The sequence below is a fragment of the Bubalus bubalis genome, chromosome 7, assembly GCF_019923935.1.
Source record: "Bubalus bubalis isolate 160015118507 breed Murrah chromosome 7, NDDB_SH_1, whole genome shotgun sequence".
Classification (NCBI taxonomy): Eukaryota; Metazoa; Chordata; class Mammalia; order Artiodactyla; family Bovidae; genus Bubalus; species Bubalus bubalis.
Genome location: NC_059163.1, coordinates 82210063 through 82230417, shown reverse-complemented (window position 1 = coordinate 82230417; position 20355 = coordinate 82210063). Strand labels below are relative to the sequence as shown.

Below are 20355 nucleotides of genomic sequence, written 5' to 3'. Positions count from 1 at the left end.
AATAGCACTGCCATACAACCCAGCAATCCCACTGCTGGGCATACTCACCTAGGAAACCAGAATTGAAAAAGACACATGTACCCCAATGTTCATCGCAGCACTGTTTAGAATAGCCAGGACATGGAAGCAACCTAGATGTCCATCAGCAGATGAATGGATAAGAAGGTTGTGGTACATATGCACAATGGAGTATTACTCAGCTGTTAAAAATGCATTGAGTCAGTTCTAATGAGGTGGATGAAACGGGACCCTATTATACAGGGTGAAGTAAGTCAGAAAGAAAAACACCAATATGGTACATTAATGCATAAACACAGAATTTAGAAAGATGGTAATGACGACCCTATATGCAAGACAGCAAAAAAGACAGAGATATAAAGAACAGAGTCTTGGACTCTGTGGGAGAAGGCAAGGGTGGGATGATTCGAGAGAATAGCATTAAGCCATGTATATTATCATGTGAAACAGATGACCAGTCCAAGTTCCATGCATGAAACAGGGCACTCAAGCCGGTGCACTGGGACAACCCAGAGGGATGGGATGGGGAGGGAGATGGGAGAGGGGTTCGGGCTGGGGCAGGAGGGTGGACACATGTACACCCATGGCTGATTCACGTCAGTGTAGAGCAAAAACCACTACAATATTGTAAAGTAATTAGCCTCCAATTAAAAATAAATAGTTTAAAAAGAGATATAGGCACAGGGAGAACAGGATGTCAAGAAACAGGGTCATCTAAAGCCAAGGAGAGATCTCTGAAGAAACAAACCCATGGACACCTTGATCTGACTTCTTGTCTCCAGAACTGTGAGAAAGCAAATTTCTGTTGTTTAAGCCACCCAGTCTGTGGTATTCTGTCATATCAGCCTTAGCAAAATAACACAGATGCTCAGTTACAGATTCTAAAAATCACACCCATTTTGGCAAAATTCCCCACTGTGATTTCTAATTTAAGCATTGTCATTTAACAGCTCTTTCTGTGCAACAGTGACATGAAGAGTAAAGGTGAAAAGTTGATATAAGGTCAGCCTTAGGAACAGCTTTAGCTCTTTCAAATTAAAATTTATTATGCCCTTACAAACTTGTCCATTCCCAACCCTAACCATAACAAGAAATTTTACTCTAGCAATTTCAAGAAGCTTCAGGGATCTCTTTTGTAGCACTTTACTCGCTAGGTATTGTTGTTATTTAGTCACTTAGTCCTGTTCAGCTCTTTGTGACTCCATGGGCTGTAGACCACCAGGCTCCAGGCCATGGGATTTCCCAGGCAAGAATATTGGGGTAGGCTGCCATTTCCTTCTCCAAGGGATCTTCTCAATCAAGGGATTGAACCTGCATCTCTTACACTGGCAGGATGATTCTTTACCACTGAGCCACCTGGAAAGTTCAGACCTCTTGATAGCAGTATGCCTGCCAACTGCTGCGACACAGTGCTCCAACTTGTCCACTACTAAGTAAAAGCTTCACCTAGATCCACCTTTTTGTTTCACACCAGGTGAAAACTAAAAGGGAAAACAGAAAATAAATTTCAGTGGCATTTAAAAAGCGCAAGTGCTCACTCAGTCCTGCTGACTCTTTGGGATCCCATGGACTGCAGCCAGCCAGACTCCTGAGTCCAGGAAATTTTCCAGGCAAGAACACTAGAGTGGGTTGCCACTTTCTACTTCATGTACATGTCTAGGACTAAAAGTATTCCTGCTGCTGCTAAGTCGCTTCAGTCGTGTCTGACTCTGTGCGACCCCATAGATCGCAGCCCACTAGGCTCCCCTGTCCCTGGGATTCTCCAGGCAAGAACACTGGAGTGGGTTGCCATTTCCTTCTCCAATGCATGAAAGTGAAAAGTGAAAGGGAAGTCGCTCAGTCCTGCCCGACTCTTCGAGACCCCATGGACTGCAGCCTACCAGGCTCCTCTGTCCATGGGATTTTCCAGGCAAGAGTACTGGAGTGGGTTGCCATTGCCTTCTCCAAAGTATTCCTAAATATCTTTAATTTCCTTTTACAAAAAATAGATCTATGCTTTACTTTCACCCTTAAAGAAACGTAAGTCACGGATGTTAAGACCCAGGTGTGCTCTTTCAAGAGTCAACAGCAGCTCTGGAGACGCTGTGGACCACAAACTGTGGGCGAGCGGGCAACAGAGGAAATGTTCACACACGCACGAAAAAGCGTCTCCCGCACGCTCCTGCTGTCTTCTCCTAATCTGTGTACAAATTCGTGCGGCAAGGCTTTCGACAATGAGTACAAATACTCCTAAGAGATCAGACTCCCGAAAAACAAAACAAAATAACTGAGTGTAGGTAGACCATTGACACCTGCGCTTCAGAAACAGTAATTTCAGTGGGATAACGGAACCTACGGACTTCCCTTGTAGCTCAGTCGGTAAAGAATCTGCCTGCAGTACAGGAAACCCAGGTTCGATCCCTGGGTTGGGAAGATCCCCTGGAGAAGGAAATGACTGATTCCAGTATCCTTGCCTGGAAAATCTCATGGACACAGGAGCCTGGCGGGCTGCAGTGAATGGGATCGCAGAGTCGGGCACGACTGAGCGACTAACTTACGGGAGATACGAAGTTTTTTAAGCAGAGAAAAAAAATAAAAAGATAGTTCCACAGAAATCAACCTACCAAAAGGTTATGAAGAAGAGAACTATCGAACCTGGCGTTTTGGTAACAACAGCGACTTCTAAGGTTGTCCTAAAGTATACAAGAAACAACACAACCCTTTCATCTTCCTCACACAGCGGACGCGCGACATCGGAAGGATTTCCTGGTCGGGCGAGAACTCTGTTTGCGCATGCGTCAAAGTCAGAAGCCGCGTTTGCAGGGCAGATCTAGAAGACGCGCCAGAAGGCGGAGCACTGAGGGACGGGGCGGGGCCTGTATGCGCATACGTCAAAGTCAGACGCCGCGCTAGCAGGGCAGACCTAGAAGACGCGCGAGAAGGCCGAGCACTGAGGAAAGGGGCTGACCGTGTACGTGCATGCGTCAAAGTCAGACGCCGCGCTAGCAGGGCAGATCTATAAGACGCGCGAGGAAGGCGGAGCACTGAGGAAGGGGCGGGGCCATCAGGGAGGCGGTGGCCAACGGAGCGGGCGGAGCTGCGGCGGGGCTGGGGAAGGCGGGGCGGAGGGAGCAAGCGCGTAGGCCTCGCCCCTCGGGGCTCCTCCCCGGAATGGCGTCATCAGCGGTATAAGAGGGCTTCTGCAGACGAATCCAGCCTTTTTCGTCCTGTAAGCGTCCGGTTTAGGCTAAGACGGTTGGTTGTGGTTGTTTTGTGAGGTAAAGTAACAAGGAACACGGCTTTTCGGCCTAGTTTAAGATGCAGGAGATGCAGCGGTCTTGTAGTAGTAGATCGACGTTAGCTTTGAAAACGTCTAGGTTCAGAAGCTTGAGTGAACTGCATGTTCGTTCGTTAGCGGCGCCACGTGCAGCCCCGGGCGCTGAGTCGGAAGCCAGTCGCGCGTGGGTTGTGGGCCCTCCGGCAGAGGTTAAATACCGCTGATGACCCGGGTGAAGAAGGTCATGCGTTGTACTGTCGGTGCCATGTGGCCATCTTGAATCTGTTACTCTGCCACTCTGAAGAGTAACACCGCATCCTGACGAGCCGCCAGTTTGATCCAGGTGGTGAGTAGTGTCTGTATTTGTGTTTGCTGGTCTTTTCTGGGATTATGAATCTCCATGTATCTTTGGGACCTGTCGGCTGTGGCAGTCTCCCTTCCTAGCCATGGAAGAGCATATTCTTGTTTATTGGCAAAGCTGTCACCATTTAATTGGTATCAGATTCTGACTTGCACAAGTAACATTCACTTTAAAAACCTGCAGTGTGCTGGGTTATTGGGCAAACATTAAACTACTGTTCAAATGTTTCTAGGAAGCTGAGCGAATTGTTCCAGTGGATGATGGAAAGCATAACGAGGTACGTTCCTGTTCTATGTATCTTAAACCCTTAGAGCTAAGGATGTGGAAGGCCAGAATTGACACATTGTTCTGGCGTTTTGTAATTTAAATAGCCAACTGAATAGACTGTAACTGCTTTAGCTGCTAAAATCGCAACACTGTGTTTACAAATCAGTCTTGTTGAGCTGGTTTTCTTCTCTTACAGATACACCAAGAAATCCAAAGTGATGTGGGTGAAGTTTGAGCATCCTGCAGTACACTGCCAAATGTGATTTTAAATCTCGTGTATGGTATTTAAATAGAAAATAAAAGCGTGCTGCTTTTATTTATGTAATAAAATGCTTGATTTGTACATACAGCCTTCCAGGAGTGAATGATTTATGAGTACAATGGGAATGGTTTAATCGCTAAGTCATGTCCAACTCTTTGGAGACCCCATGGGCTGCAGCCTGCCAGGCTCCTCTGTCCATGGGATCCTCCATCGGGTCTTGCCATCCAGGGATCAAACCGAGGTCTTATAAGTGCATAGGTAACTACAAAGAACAAGAGGCAGCCTGTTCTGTTAGGAGCTCCGGTGGTGGTAGCATGAGTTAGTGTATATGGTATTTAGGGAACACACAGCATGTGCGGTTGACGCTTGGATCTTAAAAAGTCATTTAACAAGAAAAAAGTAATTATAAAAGGTTATATTTTATGAAAGAAGCATTCTACCTCAAGGTTGATAAAGCTGAAGGTAACTGTTAACCTGACCTTTTAATTTAACCAGTCTCTGGTCTAGTTGTTGGAAGGAGGAAGCCAATTATGGCTCTTATGTTGGAAATTTTATTTGGCTTTTATTATGATCATACTTAATGGCTTGCCTGGAGGTCCTTGCTCACCTGTGAATAGAAGAGACTAACACACTTCTGAAGCCTGGATATTCCTCGGAGATGTTTCGCAAGACTGGGGACCTTACTTCCTCACTGTATCTCCCTCTCTGTTCTGCCTTTTGACTTTAGTTCTTAATTGCTTCCTTCTCTCTGATCTATTCAAGAACCTGGCATCCAGACCCCAATAAGATGGTTACTTTGAGGTTCTAGCCTGCCATCTCGATCTTTTAAGTCTCTTCCTTGGCTCAACACCTCATTTTGGATGCACGTGGCAGAGCGAGGCTGGACTCAGTACATAGTTAGAATTCCACTATGAATGCACCAGCACTGCAGTTTAATTACAAGAGAAACTAGTTGAGAATTTTCCTCACCTGCACTGTGTGTGTTTCCCAAGCCCTCATGCATGTGTACACTATAGTTCTGTCATCTCTAAATGCTTGTACAGTTATTCCTTTATCAAATGTGTTTTGAAAAATGTTATAATGGCTTGGTATTGCAATTCTGCAAAGTAGTAAATTATAAAGCACTTTCAGATTAGCACCAGTTTTACATAGCTCCGTGTACAAAAGGACACAGTATGAAGCAGAAGAGAATGGATAAAAAGGTCCCTTCATGATCAGCCATTTAAAAGGATTACCTAGCATTCTTAATTCTATAGTTTTGTACTCACCTCTTCACCTGTCTTTATGCATCTATCCTTTGTATACACAATTCTTTACGTATTGGGACAGATTTTTGTGCCCTGTAAGGCTGCATAGAAAGAAAAAGACAGCACCAAGTCATGTCTGACTCAATGACTCTGTGGACTAGCCTGCCAGGCTCCTCTGTCCATGGGATTCTCCAGGCAAGAATACTGGAGTGGGTTGCCATTTCCTTCTCCAGTAAGGCTGCATAGTAAGCAGCTATCCCTTACTCCTTTGAGAAACGGAAAACTAGGAAAGAGAGTCCCTTGTCTTCATTGTGACTCTGCTGGAGTTTGGACTGAAAACCCTACAAGTGTCTCATTGGCCTCTGCTTGTTAACCCATTTGGAAACTGGGAATATAAAAATCTTAACTGCCTTTTATAAACTGTCAATGAGGTGTGTAGTCACTTGGTACATAACTGGCATATGGATTAAATATTGCAGTTATTTTAGAGCTTTCCTACAGTACAGACAGGAAAGCATTAAGAAAGCATTCTTAATTGTGTATTTTTATTAGGAAGAGAATGAGATGGGTAAGCATCACTGCCACAATGGACATGAATTTGAGTGAGTTAGAGGACCAGGAGCATGGCATGCTACAGTCCCTGGAGTTGGAAAGAGTAGGACACAGCAACTCAACAAAATGTTTATTAGACGGGGCTGTATCAGGATGGCAGGCTTCCCTGGTAGCTTGCAATGCGGGAGACCTGGGTCTCCCCTGGTTCGATCCCCTGGAGGAGGAAATGGCAACCCACTCCAGTTACTCTTCCCTGGAAAATGCCATGAACGAAGAAGCCTGGTAGGCTACACTCGGGATCACAAGGAGTCTGAGCACGACTGAGCAACTTCCAACTTAGCAGGACAGTCAGGAAATCTGCAGGTTTCAGTTACCAAAAAGTTTCAATAGGTGGCGCTCTTACATCACGGTCTAGAAAAGAGCATGCTGCTAAGGAAGACACATTTTTGTTTTACCAAGCAGCAAATTTGAAGTCATTAAAAGTAATCAGATAATGTTGACAAGTACGCGGTGGATGAATCAGGTTATGCATTAAACAATTTGAAGGTATTCTTAATGTCATCAGCCAAATTGTGCTAGCAATATACAAGGTAGCTAGAATGTTTTTCTCTAGTTGCCATAGTGACTTGGTATAAAGGCTTCATTCAGAAATGTAACAAAAAAAAAGAAATGTATTGTGACATAATATTCCTAGTCCAGTCTGTTTATAATAGGATTGCTTTACTTTTTTGGCTTTTATGCTTTTCTCACTTGTGAAAGGCCAGAAAGATTCATATGTGGAGGCTGCTTATCAACCTTCAGGGGAAAAAAATCAGCTTAAAAATTACATGAACAGAAAACACTGCCACGTGTATTTTAAGTATAGTAAAGGGTATTTTTTTATGTCAAAGGTAGGCTCTTAATATGAATATATACCATACTGATTAAGTTACAAAGAAGTTCTCAGTCCAAATACATGTAAAAACAGCCTTATTGCACAATCAATATACAATAATCTCTGGAGAATGCTGAGAAATTGAGACAAGACAGAATAATGAATGTAGTCTCCTGTAAAACTAATTTGGGTAGGCAACAGTGCTAAATAAGAATAGTCATTACTACACTGAGGTATCTGTAACCAGAATGTTCACATCATTCTCAAGCAGCAAAGAGGTACATCACTTTTATCAACACAGAACACAAAAACAAAGATCTCCGCTCCCATTAGTTGGCCTCTCTGGCTAAATGCCAATGTTGGAAATTTTCCAACATATTCTTTAAATAACTATCTTCTTGACATTTCCATGAAGGATTACAGTTTGGTGACCCTTTTTATCCAAGGTACAAAGCCTGAGACTTCAGTATAAACACCAGGGGAATCCTTGGCTCCACAGCCGTATCCCCAGGAGGTCACCCCATACACAACCCAGCGCTCTCCCGGTCGTTCACACACGAGTGGTCCTCCGCTGTCTCCTTGGCAACTGTCCACACGTTTGTGTTCATGGAGGTTTCCAGCACAGAGCATCCTTCGTGTAAACCGACCCTTATAACGATGTTCACAAAACTTCTTGGGAAGTAAGGGGATGGCTCCTTGTTGCAGAGTTCTTGAGTAGGCTGGTCCTATGCAGGCCAAACAACAGAATTAGATTCCAGCTAAAGATCTCAGAGCTATATTTAACAGTTAAATGAACATTTAGGAGTCTTGAAGATAAAAGCCCTATTGTGGCATTAGTGTAATTTAAATGAGTGATAACTATAAATGATTTTTTTCTTCAGTGTTTGCAGTTGAAGTGAAGTCGCTCAGTCATGTCTGACTCTGTGAACCCATGGACTGTAGCCCACCATGCTCCTCCATCCATGGAATTTTCCAGGCAAGAGTACTGGAGTGAGAAGTTAACCATACTCTAATCCTTCACTGATCTGTTTCTCAGTACTGAAGTTTTTGAAGAATAGTTGAGTAACAGCTACGGATCTGCCTGCTAGAAAAGGGTTACCTACGGAAAGCACGTTTGTGTAGGCTTTAGAATTTAAATTCTCTGTATTAAAATGCTGAGGGTGCAGTCATGCTAGTTCTATATTGGCATATCCATTGCTCTAAAACTCATCTACGTCAACTGGCAATTACTATCCTCAATATTTCATGAAGATGATTCAGAAACAACTTTATATACAGACAGCCTTAAGTTTAACCTCTTGATGTTAAGGTACTGTATTTACTAGTAAGCCACTCATCTTTGTTTAGTGGCTAAAATGCATAATTGGTAGGTTCTCCATGATAGCCTTTACTTGCGTCTAAATTCCACCATTACTGGCCAGTATACTCAACTGCAGTGATTCATGCATAATAAAATCATTTGGTGAAATTTACGTCCTGTGTTACCTCTGTTTAGATGTAGTGTCATAAGGAAGATGACTGAACTTTCCCTGAAGAAGTAATTTTAACACCTACACTTTAATCTTCGATTTGCATCACAGCTCGGCTGTGTTTCCTTGAGAAAGCATTTACTCTGACCTGATTTTATTACATCATCCAGGAAATGTTTCCATTTTTTATGGCTTCTCTCAGGATTGGTCCCAGTATTCTGTATCTGCTACAGGTGTTTCTACATTTTGCTGCTATGAAATAGTGTTGAATCTAAAGAAAGTGAAAGTGTTACTTGCTAAGTCTTTTCTGACTCTTCGCGACCCCATGGACTCCCAGTCTAAAGCCAAGATTTAATGGATAAAATGAACACTGAAATATAATAAATTTACTAGGTAAAACCTTATTGAAATCATCACCTGTAGAAATATGTATTGGATGCTGTTTTCAAGAGTACAGTTAACAGTGTTAATTACTTTTAATGCAGAGTAGTCAGCCCAATCGTTTCTCCTTATTCAACAGTCATTTCTGAATCAAGTACCTGATCCAGGCGAGTACCAGGCAAGACTTAAGAGTTCTGTTTCAAAGACTATCCTGAGCAAGCACTGTTGTTTAGGACATCATGTCCAATTTTTTGTGACTCCGTGGACCATAGCCCACCAGGCGCCTCTGTCCATGGGATTCTCCAGGCAAGAACACTGAAGTTGGTTGTCATTTCCTTCTCCAGGGGGGATATCCCTGACACAGGAATCAAACCCACATCTCCTGCATTAGCAGGGGGATTCTTTACCCCTGAGCTCCTGAGATCTAGCAAGACAATACAGAAAGCTGTTTGCCTGAGAAGAGCATAAGCTGAACACTATCTGTGGGAAGAATAGGAAGGGGAGAGTGGTGAAGGAGAAACCCAAGTAGGGTGGATCCCTCCTCTTGAACCTCAGCAGCTTTGTTTTGTTTTTTGGCTGTTCTTTATTTAAAAATCTCCATAAGATTTAGTTCAATAAAGGGCTCCATTACAAAAAAAAAAAAAAATAATAATACCAAAGCCCTTTCTGGGTCATGTGTGTGTTAGTCTCCCAGTAGTGTCAGACTCTGCAACCCCATGGACTGTGGCCCACCAGGCTCCTTTGTCCATGGAATTCTCCAGGCAAGAATACTGGAGTGGGTTGTCATTTCCTTCTCCATTTGCTGGGGTAGCTACATCAAAGTCATCTGGGAAAACTTTCAAACAGAGACAGCCAGGCCCAAGTCCTAAGGGAGCGTCTACGTCCTAATGGAAACCATAGTACCCTTAGGATAGGAATCCAAGTTGCATGCAAGCATCTCACACTTGGCGGAATTTCCAAACAACTAAGCCTGAACCCCCTTTTAGTTGCTACCCACTGTACTGAATGGGGTACTGATGCTGAAACTGAAGCTCCAACACTTTGGCCACTGATGCAAAGAGCCGACTCACTGAAAATGACCCTGGTGCTGGGTAAGACTGAAGGCGGGAGGAGAAAGGGGCAACAGAGTAGATGACAGTTGGATGGTATCACCGACTCAATGGACATGAGTTTAAGCAAACTCCAGGAGATGGTGAAGAACAGAGAAGCCTGGCGTGCTGCAGCCCATGGGGTCAGAAAGAAAGACATGACTTAGTGACTGAACAACAACCCACTGCACACCCAAATGGGTAATCCAGAAGATGGATGGCCGTATCTTCACTGTTTCTTTGGGTTTTCCGTTACCTGTGTCTCCCCATCCCGTTACGTAGCAGTTGTGTGCTCTCTTCTGTGGCCTCTCTCTCCAGCGCGGCAAGCAGGCCGGCAGAACGTGGCTGCTGAGCCTGGCACACTGCTCCTCTGGTCCTTGTAACCTAACCAGGGCGATGTCATAGTCATTGCTGTGCGGGCGGTAGAGCCGGTGGGTTACGATCTGCTCAACTCTGATCTCTTCTTCGAACTCCTCCGGCACCAGCGTGTGATAATCCCCAACCCGAACCACGTAGTTCCTAGTACTGTTACCGTACCTGAGAGGCAGAGAGAGCTCATGGGAGGCTTGTTTCAAACACTGTAAGCTGGTCACTGCCTGCCAGGAAGCTTAATAGAGATACTTGTAACCCTTTCTTCCAAATCATTAACTCCTTTTGTAAGTTTCCCCTTTCTTTCCATTTCTCTGACCCCACTGCTCTCTGTCTCCTACTCATGTTTTTACTTCATTCATTTCACTGTTTAACCCAGGTTACTATCTGTTTTCTGAGAAGGATCAAATGTGGAAGATGAATGGAAAGTAATCACTAACCAGTCATTTTCCCACCATGAAAAAGGATCAAAACAGGAGCGAATGGAATAGGGCAAAATTTCAGTCCTGCCTTTGCTGTCATCATTTTTCTGTCATTTCCAAGATGGTGACTTTCCCATGAAGTTCCATGAGGGCAGAAACCCTGTCTGGTCTAACTCCATATCTCCCAGATCACTTAATTAGCACAATCCACTTTACTCCCCTTTCCTGTGAACTGAATGTAAACCAAAACTGTTATCTTCAGGCAACATATATTCATTGTATGCTCTCATCTCTTAAATCTCTGTTCAGACAGTGAGACTTGCTTTGACGCTCATTGGAAATTACAGCCCTCCCTTGTCATTCCATTCCCCCAGCACTCCCACTATCCTTCTCTGCTCTACTTTTTCCTTTTTAAAAAACTCTACTTTCTAACAAACTATCTAGTTTACTTATATTTATTATTCTCTGTCTCGCCCTGCTTAAACTAAAGGTACTCAAGGGCAGGGTTAGTTATCTGTGTTCACTGATGACTCTTACACATCTAGTATAGCAACGCCAGTTAAGTAGAAATGCAGCATACATTGGTTGATTTAATGAATGAATGCAGATTTTTAATGAAATGTCTTTTTTCCATAGGAACTACTCACATAAAAAATAAGCATAATATTTACTCAATTGATAGGTCTCAGCCTGTTTTTCAGCCAACATACCTTGATTCTGATACATCTACCTAAAGCAGTTTCTCAAGCTCAGCACTACTGACATTAGGGACCAGATTATTCTTTAATGTAAAGGGGGGTCCTGTGCATTGTGGGATGTTTAGAAGCATCCCTGGCCTCTCTGTTCACTAGATGTCAGTTGCACACACACTCACATACACGCACCCAAGTTTAACAACCAAAAATGTCTCCAGACATTGCCAAATATTCCCTATGGTGCAAACTGTCCCCCATTGAGAACCACCAACCTACAATACAAGATCCAGTCCACCTCCTAATCACTTCCTCTTTCTCACTGAAGAGTACAGCACCTTGTTCACTTCCATCTGTGCATGTGTGCTAAGTCACCTCAGTCGTGTCAGACTCTTTGTGACCCTATGGGCTGTAGCCCACCAGGCTCTTCTGTCCATGGGATTCTCGGGCAAGAATGCTGGAGTGGGTTGCCATGCCCTCCTCCAGGAGATCCCAACCCAGGGATTAGACCTGTGTCTCTTAAATCTCCTGCATTGACAGATGGGTTCTTTACCACTAGCCCCACCTAGGAAGCCCCCACTTCTCTGTGGCTACTTAAAACATTCTCAACAGGACTTCCCTGGTGGCTCAGTGGTAAAGAATCCACCTACCAACCCAGGAGACAGGGGTTCAACCCCTAGTCCAGGAAGATGGACAACCCCACATGCTGGGGGCAGCCAAGCCAGTGTACCTGGACTGCTGAGCCTGTGCTCTGGGGCCCCAGGCCACGATCATGAATCCCGCTCTAGAGCCCGTGCTCCGCAACAAGAGAGGCCACCACCACGAGAAGCCGCACACCACTGCTAGAGAGTGGCCCCTGCCCACTGCCACTAGAGACACGCCCACGCAGCAACGGAGTTAAAAGTCACTCAAAGACTCTAATAGCCCTAAGTAGGGCTCTGACAACAACACTTCAATATGTAAAGTGGTTTTTGTAACTATGTCACCTCAAAAACCTGAACAATGCAACAAAGATGATCACCTACTAGTGATGTATGAAACTAACAATTTCCTGCGATTCCTTGAAATTCTCCATTTTGAACCTTAAATTATCACATGTCTTTAAAGTACAGAAGGCTTTTCACATATTGTGCTTAGACTTCTTGTGGGTTCCACTTCAAACTTTAGGATTATTTCACATCCTGAAACTGTAAAAAGCAATAGTCATGAAGAATAATCAGATATTTAAATAACTCATTTCTACTTTCTGTGTATTGATACTGTTGTATTATAAAATTCAATATGTCTCATTAATATACAGGTTTTTAAAGAAAAGTCCCAAGTGATTAACTGTCACCGCATCCTTGAACGTGCTGCCAAAAGGTTGCCTGTATCTCTGGAGTGGAATTTAAGAAATTACTCTCAAGCTTCACTATCCAGCTCAGGAGGCAGTGGCCACAGGTGCTATCAGAGCACTTGAAATGTGGATGGTCCAAAATGAGATGTGAAGTGGATGAAATGGGAGCCTATTATACAGAGTGAAGTAAGTCAGAGAAACACCAGTGCAGTATACTAACGCATATATATGGGATTTAGAAAGATGGTAACGATGACCCTATATGCAAGGCAGCAAAAGAGACACAGATGTAAAGAAGAGACTTTTGGACTCTGTGGGAGAAGGTGGGGGGGATGATTTGAGAGAATAGCATTGAAACATGTATATTACCATACGTGAAATAGACCAGTGCAAGTTCAGTGCATGAAGCCCGGCACTCAAAGCCGGTCCTCTGTGACAACCCACAGGGATGGAGTGGGGAGGGAGGTGGGAGGGGGTTCAGGATGGGGGGACACGTGCACATGGCTGATTCATGTCAATATATGGCAAAAACCATCACAATATTGTAATTAGCCTCCAATTAAATAATTTTTTAAAAAAGAAATATAGTGGTGAATATTTGCTATAAAAAAAGTAAAAATGTGCACAGGATTTCAAACATTTAGTATGAAAAAGAATATAAAATATATTGTTTCTGTAGATAATAGAAATATAAAATATCTCAATTTTTATATAATATTTTGGATATACTAAGTTATATGAACTATATCATTAAAATTAACTTCACCCATTTAGTTTTTGATCTTTTAAAGTGGCTACCAGAAAATTTAAAGTTACATATATGATTTGTATTTGTGGCTCACAACCTACTTGAAGTAGTGATGCCATTTAGCAGACTGTTGCAGTAATCCAGGCATGAAGTGACACATGAAGGCAAGATTATCCAAGACTTTAAGACTGGGATATTTAAAAAATAAATTTCCATGTCCTGTTTCTTTGTTCACTGGCTAAATTTTTAGAGAACGTAGGACATATTTATGTAGGTTTTTTAGATGCAAGGATTATTTTAGCTAAGTGTCAAAGCCCTCTTTTGAAGAACAGAAAATATTGTTGCCAGACTTTTTTTTACTGCAGCAATATTTTCTGTTCTTCAAAAGAGGGCTTTGACACTTAGCTAAAATAATCCTTGCATCACTACTTCAAGTTTTAACTTTTCAAGCCATCCTTCACATTGCAGCCAGAGTGAAATAGAAATAGCCAGATAGAAATATCTGGTAATATAACTACTCTTCTGCATACCCTTCAAGGGGTCCCGACTGTCTACACAATAAAGTTCAAGTTCCTTCGGTAATACACAAATCCATCCAAGAATGGCCCTTGTCCACCACTCTGATACCACTTCTGGCCACAGTCATTTTAGTGGCTTGAAGAGGAGTCTGACAAACCTATCTTTATTCAAACTATTTGCAGTATCATTCCCCCCTCCTTCACCCTAAAATGGCAAAAACTGACTTTAACGTCTAAGTTTCAAGATCCAGGACACTCTTCCTGCCCTCCCAGAAAGCTGCCCCAGCCTTCCTTTGAACACTCCCGACAGCACTGTCAGAGCATTTACAACAGCTTCTAGGACTTGTTGGGCTCCCCGGTGGCTCAGTGGTAAAGAATCCGTCTGCAACGCAGGAGACACAGGTTCGATCCCTGGGTTGGGAAGATCCCCTGGAGGAAGGCATGGCTTATTCTTGCCTGGAGGATCCCATGGACAGATGGGCCTGGTGGGCTGCAGTCCATGCGGTTACAAAGAATTGGACACACCTGAGGTGACTGAGTGTGCACACACACACTAGGACTTGCTAAGATGTCAGGTCTACCCTGTTAAAGGCTCCCTGAGTGTAAGGCCATGTTATGCTCACATCTGTGAGCAAAGAAGTCAGCACAGAGAAAGCTCTTAATAAAAATATATGCTAAATTACTTCTTTTGGAAGACACACACATACACTCTCATCCCTAAATTAATGAAGTGAAAGAGATATCTCACACCAATTGCTATGGTGTAACAACATCATCACAGTTTTTATTTCTTTGGAAAAATAAACAAAGATCCCCACGAAGATCTACTGTTCTCATTAATGCTGGTTGTTCATGAGAACCACCTGTACCACTTTTAAGACTACAAATGTCCAGGCCACACACACTCTGAGAACATAAAATCAACAGAGCTGATGTAGGACCACAGGTGATCCAAATTCACAGCAGGACTAGAGAACCACCAAAACAAAGACTGAGAGGCACCGGCTTAACTCCCGTCCCTTCATGCCTGGAATTTCACTGAAATGAAGTGAGCCTCCTAAAAGATGGCTAATAGATTGCAATCACATGAACATGTACACATTCCATACACAGACGCTGTTCTCAGACCAGGGAGATTTTAGCATGTATTTTCCTGTTTAGTCGCTAAGTCGTGTCTAACTCTTGCGATCCCATGGACTGTAGCCTGCTTCTGGTCCATGTAATTCTCCAGACAAGAATACTGGACTGAGTTGCCATTTCCTTCCCCAGGGGGTCTTCCCGACCCAGGGATAGAACTTATGTCTCCTGCATTGGCAGGTGGCTTCTTTTAATGCCTAGCCACCAGGGAAGCCCATTTTTGAGTATACCCCCAAATTAATATGCTCACCAATCAGGAGTTGATATTAAACTGAGAATAAAAACAAAATATTTTACCTGACAAGAAGGAAAAAATGCACCATTCTTGTTAAAATGAAGTTCTTTATTAGTATGTATACTTTTAAAATCCTGATTTAAGAAATGGGCCAGCTAAACCCAAGAAGTGATTTCCACACTCCTTTCACTCCAGTTATTCTTAGAATAGATTTATGCTTGGAATTTAAAGATCATCTGACATAAGACTGGATTAGTTTGCTAGCCAAATATTTGTCTCCAGTGTTACCTCTCCTAGTGGGTATGATTATATACTTTACAGATAACACTTTGGCTGAGGTTACCAGTATAGTTTTGGGCTTAGAAAGCATTTTCTATGGTTCTAGACTTCTCAAGAAAACTTCTCAAGGAATTCTCTTTCTCAATGTACTTTAAGGTATTTCTAGTTGAACTTTTGTTATTTTGATAGATTATTTTCAAAACTGCTTCTAAAACAAACATTTCAGATTTTGGCTGACACGCTATTCAATTGTTTGCTTTGCTGAAATGCCTTCCACTCCCCCTCAGATAAAAACTGGATGAAATTCCTAGACAAGTTTGAGCAAAAGAGGATCTAAGACAGGGCAGATGGTCTATTTCAGTTTTTCTGAGATTCTAGAATTAACAGTTTAAAATTCCTAGAATTAAAAAGAGAAGAATTAATTCGGGTGGCAGGGTTATTTTATGTGTATTCTCTCTATAGATTTATCTATTCAAAAAGACAGTATTTTACATCAGACTTTACACATCTGCTGCTACTAGAATCTGTCCTTGTCTGCTGTCTGAAAGTCAAAAAGTGGCGGACTAAGTTGCTTGGGTGAATGATTCCAATTGCTCACGGAGAAGTGACCTTCTCTGTAAAATCTTTCACTGCCCTTATACACATGTGGTGTGTGTTCAGGAAATGATTTTAGCATGATTGATGCTATTGTGTACATCACCAAAGACCTTGTTCTTAAAGAATTCTACCATGTTCCAGGTCATGCTGGAACACAGGTTTAAGTACAGGACACATTTTGTTTTTAAAAAGTAAGTCCCATTACTTCTGTGCCTCATCTTTATAATCTCTAATAATCAAGATATTTCTGATTTTCAGCGCACTAGTCTCTGACAATTTCCAGCTGCTATAGTGTCTCTAGGCAAACAGTCAAAAAGATAAAATCAGGTCAAGCTATAATTCGTGATAAAATCAAATTTGTTGCAGAACTACAAAAATAAAAGAATCCTTTTATTGAAGTACATTCTTTCCTTCAAAATGGTGTTTGTTATCAGAACAAGCAATTAAAAGAAATTAGTTTAACATTCAGGATTTTTTCTCTCAATTATATTCCCATACTACCACAGAGAGAGGGTCATTTTATTGTATTTGAATAATTATTTAAAATAGGAAATAGCAAAAGCAAGCAATTTGTATTGTGTAAAATTCACAGGGTAATTGCAAAACAAAAACCTTATTTATCCAGGTTTCTGCTTCAAACTGCCAATGGGATGTTGCATTCCTATTAACACTAGGAAAAATGTGAAAAATGGGATAGAAGGCCTTTAAACAGTGATTCACTAACTACCTCAGTTACCCCTGTTAGCATAAAAGAATGTTTTGGACACCTCATAATATGTGAAAGCTATGAACACAGAGCTGGATTACTAAAATTTTGTCAGCCTGCCAATGAAGTACCTTTATCATATAGAGACGCTATAGGAAATGAGTATAACAGGATGGTGGATATGAGTAATTGTGTTCTGATCTCATCATCCTCAGGCCATCATTCCTAGATTATTCTGATATGAGGATTACATAAAAGAGTGAATATTCTACAGAGCCAAAAAAATAAACATTTAAGAAACTGTCATCCTATAGCATAAAATAACACAGATGGTGAGAGCAATCTATGCTGTATTGTTCAGAATGGCTGTTCAAGAGCACTGGCCCATATTATCACTGCAAGAATTAGCCACCAAAAAAGGCCCCATGAATAAGAAACTATAGTTGGGGCTTCCCTTGTGGCTCAGCTGGTAAAGAATCCACCTGCAATGCGGGAGACCTGGGTTCAATCCCTGGGTTGGGAAGATCCCCTGGAGAAGGGAAAGGCTACCCCCTCCAGTATTATGACCTAGAGAATTCCATGGACTGTATATATAGTCCATGGGGTCACAAGGAGCTGGACACGACTGAGCGATTTTAAAGAAAAGAAAATTTGGCTTTTGGGCTTCCCTCATAGATCAGTCGGTAAAGAATCTGCCTGAGGTACAAGAGACCAGTGTTTGATCTCAGGGTCCAGAAGATCCCCTGGAGAAGGAAATGGCAACCCACTCCAGTATGCTTGCCTGGAAAATCCCATGGACAGAGAAGCCTGGTAGGCTGAGTCCATGGGGTCGCAAAGAGTAGGGCACAACTGAGTGACTTTTCACTGATAGTTAAAGCAGTAGAAATACAAACGGAAAGGAAAAGGGTGTGAGAGAGCTAATTTCAAAATACAAAATCTAGGTCCCCTCCCAGTGGGCCTTAAGTTAGACTCCCAAGAATTTAAAAGGAAGTGAAAGTGAAGTGAAAGCCGCTCAGTTGTGTCCAACTCTTTGCGACCCCATGGACTATACAGTCCATGGAATTCTCCAGGCCAGAATGCTGGAGTGGGTAGCCTCTCCATTCTCCAGGGGATTTTCCCAACCCAGGGATCGACCCAGGTCTCTCTCCCAACATTGCAGGCGGATTCTTTACCAGCTGAGCCACAAGGGAAGCCCTTAGAAGGAAGAGAACGTCTCAGAAGCTAACCACATTGCTTCCTCACTACAGTGTACTGTGTGTGTGCTCAGTTGCTCAGTCGTGTCTGACTCTTTGTGACCCCATGAGCTGTAGCCTGACAGCTCCTCTGTCCATGGAATTTTCCAGGCAAGAATACAGGAGTGGGGGACTTTCCTGCTGGTCCAATGGCTAAGACACCACACTGCCAATGCAGGAGGCCTAGGTTCAATCCCTGGCCGAGGAACTAGATCCCACGTATCACAACTAAGACCCAGTGCAGCCAAATAAATAAAAATATGTATATTAGAAAAAAAAAAAAAAAGGAATACTGGAGTGGGTTTCCATTTCCCCCTCCAGGGGATCTTCCCAACCCAAGGATTGAACCCATGTCTCTTTCATCTCCTGCATCAGCAGGCGGATTCTTTACCACTGCACCAACTGGGAAGCCCCTTCTATACTACAGTGTCTACAATTCCAGAGGAAAATTCTCTATTTTTGCACATTTCTGAGTTTTTGATGATTAAAAGAAGGTTGTTTTAATCCAAAGTCCCTGAACCCAGAAGACAAAATTTGGAGTTTGTTCTAACCACTGGTCACTGTCCTCTAATCACTGGCTTTCAAAAAACTTATTGTAATAAAGATGTGAGTTGTAGCCTCCTTGGGCACTTCAAAACAAAAGACCAAGTCAGATGAATGCATACTGCTACTGCTGCTAAGTCACTTCAGTCGTGTCCGACTCTGTGTGACCCCATAGACAGCAGCCCACCAGGCTCCCCTGTCCCTGGGATTCTCCAGGCAAGAACACTGGAGTGGGTTGCCATTTCCTTCTCCAATGCATGAAAAGTGAAAGTAAAGTCGCTCAGTCATGTCTGACTCTTAGCGACCCCATGGACTGCAGCCTACCAGGCTCCTCCATCCATGGGATTTTCCAGGCAAGAGTACTGGAGTGGGGTGCCATTGCCTTCTCCGATGGATGCATAACACCTTTGCAAAACAGATTTCTCCCTATTAACATTAAGAGTCTTGCATTCTATCCAAAGCAAGTCAGAATGCTGCATATCATCAACTGCCCCTCTGCTTTTTAATCAACTGTCTTTATTTTATACTGTGCAGATAATGGGAAGAAATTCAGAATGACATATGGAAGGAATTATCCATTGATCTAGGTTTAAAATACCACCATCTTCTAAAGGGTCCAACATTCTTAAATATATCCACTGTCTGGCAACTGATCCCCCACTTTCATCATGTAACCATCATTTAGGGGGTCTGTTTGTGCCAAGTAATATATTAGACACTTAGTTAATAAACACAAATGAGATGATTACTGACTTGAAGCAATAATCTAGAAGGAGCAAGCCAAGAGAGGAATAATGACCTTTAAACAAACAAACCCAAACATGTACCTTAAAAAAAAAAAAAAACCTTTGAGGGAACTCAAAAGTCAGATCAAAGTTTTCAACCTCAAGTGGAATTTTTGGACAATTTCCCTACTTTAATACTCTAAGCCTTGAACCCCAAGGTCTATAACTTTTAGCAGAGAGAGATCAACTTGAAAGACAAGGAGTCTTGAGCAAGAGGAGGAAAATCTAAACTGAACGTACTGAATTATTTCACTTAAATTCTTAGCCAAAGAATCCAGTTTCTCTGCTTTTTCCTACCTTTTTCTCCAATAGTCAGTGGGATGAAACCATCCTGATTCTATACTTTTGTTAATAATAATCTTTGATTCCTGTTTTTGAACCCTCCCATAATAACAACCAACATTTATTCTTAATTTTACAGTATAAAAAACCTTTACATATTTTGCAGATCATTTGTTCCTTGCTGTGGAACATTACTGACTTCATTTTACAGATGAGAAAACTGAGGCTGCTGTTTATTAAATTATTTTTTAATTTAATTATATTTATTATTATTTATAATTATAAATTGGAGAAGGCAATGGCAACCCACTCCAGCACTCTTGCCTGGAAAATCCCATGGACAGAGGAGTGTGGTAGTCTGCAGTCCATGGGGTCGTGAAGAGTTGGACATGACTGAGTGACTTCACTCTCACTTTTCACTTGCATGCACTGGAGAAGGAAATGGCAACCCACTCCAGTGTTCTTGCCTGGAGAATCCCAGGGATGGGGGAGCCTGGTGGGCCGCCATCTGTTGGGTCACACAGAGTCAGACATGACTGAAGCGACTTAGCAACAGCATAATTATAAATAAATTATTACTTATTATTTAATTATAATAATTATTTATTAAATTATTAAAATAATCTCCACAAAGTGAAACAATGACCAGTTGGGGGAGCTGGAACTGTAACTTTGGTCTTTTTTTCTTTTTTACTGGTG

The 20355-nt window shown here is 42.4% G+C and overlaps 1 protein-coding gene, 2 long non-coding RNA genes and 1 other non-coding gene across 4 annotated transcripts in view; 2 read left to right on the top strand and 2 right to left on the bottom strand.

Moving 5' to 3' along the window:
- Positions 1–1038: 1038 nt before the first annotated feature.
- On the bottom strand, positions 1039–3023 carry LOC123334472. The gene is made up of 2 exons (XR_006552393.2): positions 2622–3023; positions 1039–1499 (listed from the first exon to the last, which is right to left on the bottom strand). It is a non-coding gene; the product is annotated as an uncharacterized LOC123334472 (long non-coding RNA).
- Positions 3024–3214: 191 nt separating this feature from the next.
- On the top strand, positions 3215–4245 carry LOC102406518. Its single transcript, XR_328118.4, has 3 exons — positions 3215–3620; positions 3868–3912; positions 4099–4245. It is a non-coding gene; the product is annotated as an uncharacterized LOC102406518 (long non-coding RNA).
- On the top strand, positions 3671–3801 carry LOC112586299. The gene has a single exon (XR_003110765.1). It is a non-coding gene; the product is annotated as a small nucleolar RNA SNORA24 (small nucleolar RNA).
- Positions 4246–6816: 2571 nt separating the features above from the next.
- Positions 6817–20355, bottom strand: part of PRSS12 (serine protease 12) — a 76409-nt gene continuing 62870 nt past the window's right edge. The window contains 2 exon segments of the mRNA XM_006065083.4: positions 6817–7562; positions 10032–10312. Of these exon segments, the coding sequence (XP_006065145.4) occupies positions 7255–7562; positions 10032–10312 (589 nt within the window). The 3' untranslated portion in view covers positions 6817–7254.